Source organism: Lactuca serriola, chromosome 5 (assembly GCF_051521515.1).
Source record: "Lactuca serriola cultivar US96UC23 chromosome 5, Lser_US96UC23_V15, whole genome shotgun sequence".
NCBI classification, from domain to species: Eukaryota; Viridiplantae; Streptophyta; class Magnoliopsida; order Asterales; family Asteraceae; genus Lactuca; species Lactuca serriola.
In genome coordinates, this window is record NC_136412.1 from 110170420 (window position 1) to 110173888 (window position 3469).

A 3469-nucleotide genomic window follows, 5' to 3' on the forward strand; every position below is an offset into this window, starting at 1 on the left:
GGTTAATGGTATTATTGTTTAGCATGGGTGGTTACGGACTGTTAGGAGAGCAGCTTTCGGATTTAGCAGACAGAGGTGAGTCTCCTCACCACACCAATGGGTCGAAGGCACCAAGGTCGACCCATGTAGTTAGATGTAGTGTCTATTTTGGATTTACTACTATTATGTATGGTATGCATGTATATGAGAATGTTCTAGTACTTATTGACTAGATATGGGAAGACCCCGGGGGAACCCGTGACAGTTGGATATAAGACTATGTGGGAGAGCCCATTGCATTCTAGGTAAAGACCATGTGGGTGAGCCAATGGCAAGTAGTTAAGATCATGTGGAGGAGCTGACACATAGGAGTAAGACCTTGGAGGGAGTCCACGACATCCCTATAGGTTTATGTATGAGTTATGTAATATGATAGATATTCATGTGATATATTATGCTAGTTGACTTTATGTTATCTGCATGGAAGACCCCGGGAGGAACCTGTGGCAGTTGGATATAAGACTATGTGGGGGAGCTCATACATTTCTATGTAAAGACCATGTGAGAGAGCCCATGACATGTAGGTATAAGACCCTAGGAGGAGCCCACAATATCTTTATATGTTTGTATGCATGGTTTATGTGGTTTACGTAGCTTGTATAGCTGTTATTGATTATATTGTTAGGTGGATTGTGTGGTGTATGCTCTGGGGAAATCAATAAGCATTAGCTTACAGTTTGTTGATTTGTTTCAGGTACTTCAGAGTCTAAAGGCAAGTGCAAAGTTTGATGGCGCGGCATGCACTCTCCGACATTTTATTTGAGGACACTCTGATATTTGAAATAAAATAATGATGTTATGAATTTTGAAAACAATTGTCATTGAGATTTCATATATTATGGGAATGTTTTGATTAATTAAAAATGAAAATTTTGTTCGGAAATTTAGATCGTTACAAAATCGTTGTGGGCAACACGGATCGCCACGACCACAACCCACGACGACATATCGGGATGTTGTACACGGTCCTAATTTGTGGTCACCTAGACCACGAACTCGTTTGTGGTATGTACACCAATGTCTTATTATCTTTTGTTGTTAATAATTATATATTAAATTATTGTTTATTGAGAAATAAAAATTGCATTTATGTGTTATTATTTGCAGTAATTTATATAATTTAAAATAAAAAACGAATTATACTACATATAACCATTTTACTTTTTCATTATTAAAAGAATCATTGTTCCAATAATTGCCATGGAGAGGCTTTCATGACATCAAAAGATTTTTCAGTTAGAAAACATTACAAGACAATGATGTTTATATACATTTTTTACTGTTTAAAGATGTTTGTTCAAATTTTAAATTAATATTTTTTGTTGGCAGTTTTGATCGACAATAAGAAAAACACTATTTTATGGAATTCTTTTAGTTTTGAAATACTTTTATTAATAAGTAAACAGTTAATAGTTAACCAAACCGAAAAAACAGTTTAACCAAAAACCGGCTAACCGAATTTTTCAATTTAAGTTTAGGATTAAGAAAAAACCTAACCAATAATTTCGGTTAACCTTCTGAAATACAATTTCGGTTTTGGTTATTCATCCATTAAGAACTTGCAACCAACCCCACCATATCTCCCTCTCCCTTTTACATTTAAAATAATAATAATAATAAAATAAATAAAATAAAACCTCAACGACTTCCCTTCCTCTGTCTCTCATAAATGATAAATCTCCTTGAGGATAAGAGAGCAAACAACACAATTTTGATCAAGAAATCTCCACCCTAGAAGCTTTTATTTTCAGTACAAGAACAAGCATCAAGCATGTTTCTCCATCAGATCCGAAGATGATAATAATAAAATTCCAGTGGGATCGGACAATCAAAACAACATACTTTGTAATTGTATTGGTGAAAGAAAGTAAAGAATAGAAATGGAAAACTATAGTCTAGCTTGTGCGGGTTAGGTTATTTATGCCCAAGCTCTTTTCCTGGGAACAAGATCTGAAGTTTTTATGTCATCAATTTTTGCAGCAACAATGAAATCATTCATGCTCAACCCTCCTGCAAAGCAACAATAAAAGAATTAAATCGAAATTAACATTTTTGCAATCATGCAAGAACATGAATGGTGGTGTGGTGTGGTGTGGTTACCAATGGAAGAAGTCCAGAGCTCCGCTCTAACTTGATTGGGTGGTTCCAGGTGAAGGTTAGGAAGATGACCCGTAGATTTTACTACCGTGAAGATTCTGTTTATGAGTTCCACCCCACATTCAAAATCTCTAAGCTTCCATAAACATTGTAGCTTTAGTTTTCCATCTTGGTTTACTAGCCTCCAACCAATGACCTACATCAAAGTATACAACAAGAAAGAAGAATTACAGATATGTCATATGATCTATGGAGAAACAAAAAACTTATATAGCACATGCTGTATAGTTTCTATAGTTTTAAAAAAAAAAAAAAAATGACCCCAAACCCAAATCATACCAAACAAGTGATACTTTTTTCCTTCAAGGACATAGTTTAAAATCAATATATAAATAAAATTAAAATGAACCTTTCGCAAAAGCTGCTGTGCATCATCCTCGGAGATCGGAGACTGCAAATGGGTAATTGGAGTGCATTCTTGTTGAGCAAGGGACATAGCAGCGACATTGGGGATCAGAATCCTGTGCTCGGTGTCCAAAAGACCTACTCTGTCACTGAAATTTGTCTCTATTTCCGCAGGAAAAGGGTCTCTGGCGCCAAAGTCACCCAGAGAATCGTTGCCCAAAGCAAAACTTTTTCTTCTTGTTCTCATCGACCCTCGACTAACCATACGATGATGACTATCATTGAAAATTACAGAATTGTGGCTTTGGTTTGTAGAGAAAGTGACTGGAGGAGCGAAGAAGCAAAGAGTGGCAAAACCCGCCATCTGTGAGAGAGAACACTCTCGTTCTCTTGATGAAATTGAAAAAATTAAAAGGAACGGAGCACTTTCTTCTTATCTTCCCCTGCACTACAGACGGAGGGATGGAGGAGCAAGGTTTGTTAAGTTTTCCGTTATCTTATCCAAGTGCTCAAAAATAGGTGGTCCAATCATTTTTTTTATTTGAAATTAAATATATAAATTATAAAAGTCATCCGAAGAGAAAGAAAAGAAAGAGGCAAGCTATAACAAGCCATCGAAGAACGATGTCAACTCAGCGCCAAGTAGCTCCACTTAGCGCCATCGAAAAAACTCTACTAAACTTATTACCAACCTATTAAACATTGAATACTACGCTATATCTTTTAATTTTTTTAGTATTTTTTTAACATTAAATTAAATAAAAAACATAATTTAAAACATAAATAAATATTTTACATTAATTAAAACCACATTACATTAATTAAAAAACATAGAAAATTAAACCTAAATTACTAAAAAAAAAAGACAAAATTGCAAAAATGGTCCCTGTGGTATGCAATTTTTTGGGGTTTTAGTCCAAACCATGAC

At 35.0% G+C, this 3469-nt stretch overlaps 1 protein-coding gene across 1 annotated transcript; it reads right to left on the minus strand.

Annotated features, from left to right (window-relative positions):
• Positions 1 to 1748: 1748 nt before the first annotated feature.
• LOC145052864 (Transcriptional coactivator/pterin dehydratase) lies at positions 1749 to 3015 on the minus strand. The gene is made up of 3 exons (XM_079000778.1): positions 2546 to 3015; positions 2140 to 2332; positions 1749 to 2049 (listed from the first exon to the last, which is right to left on the minus strand). Exons 1-3 carry the CDS (start codon positions 2903 to 2905, stop codon positions 1958 to 1960), a joined length of 645 nt encoding a protein of 214 aa, XP_078856904.1. The 5' UTR covers positions 2906 to 3015; the 3' UTR covers positions 1749 to 1957.
• Positions 3016 to 3469: the final 454 nt, after the last annotated feature.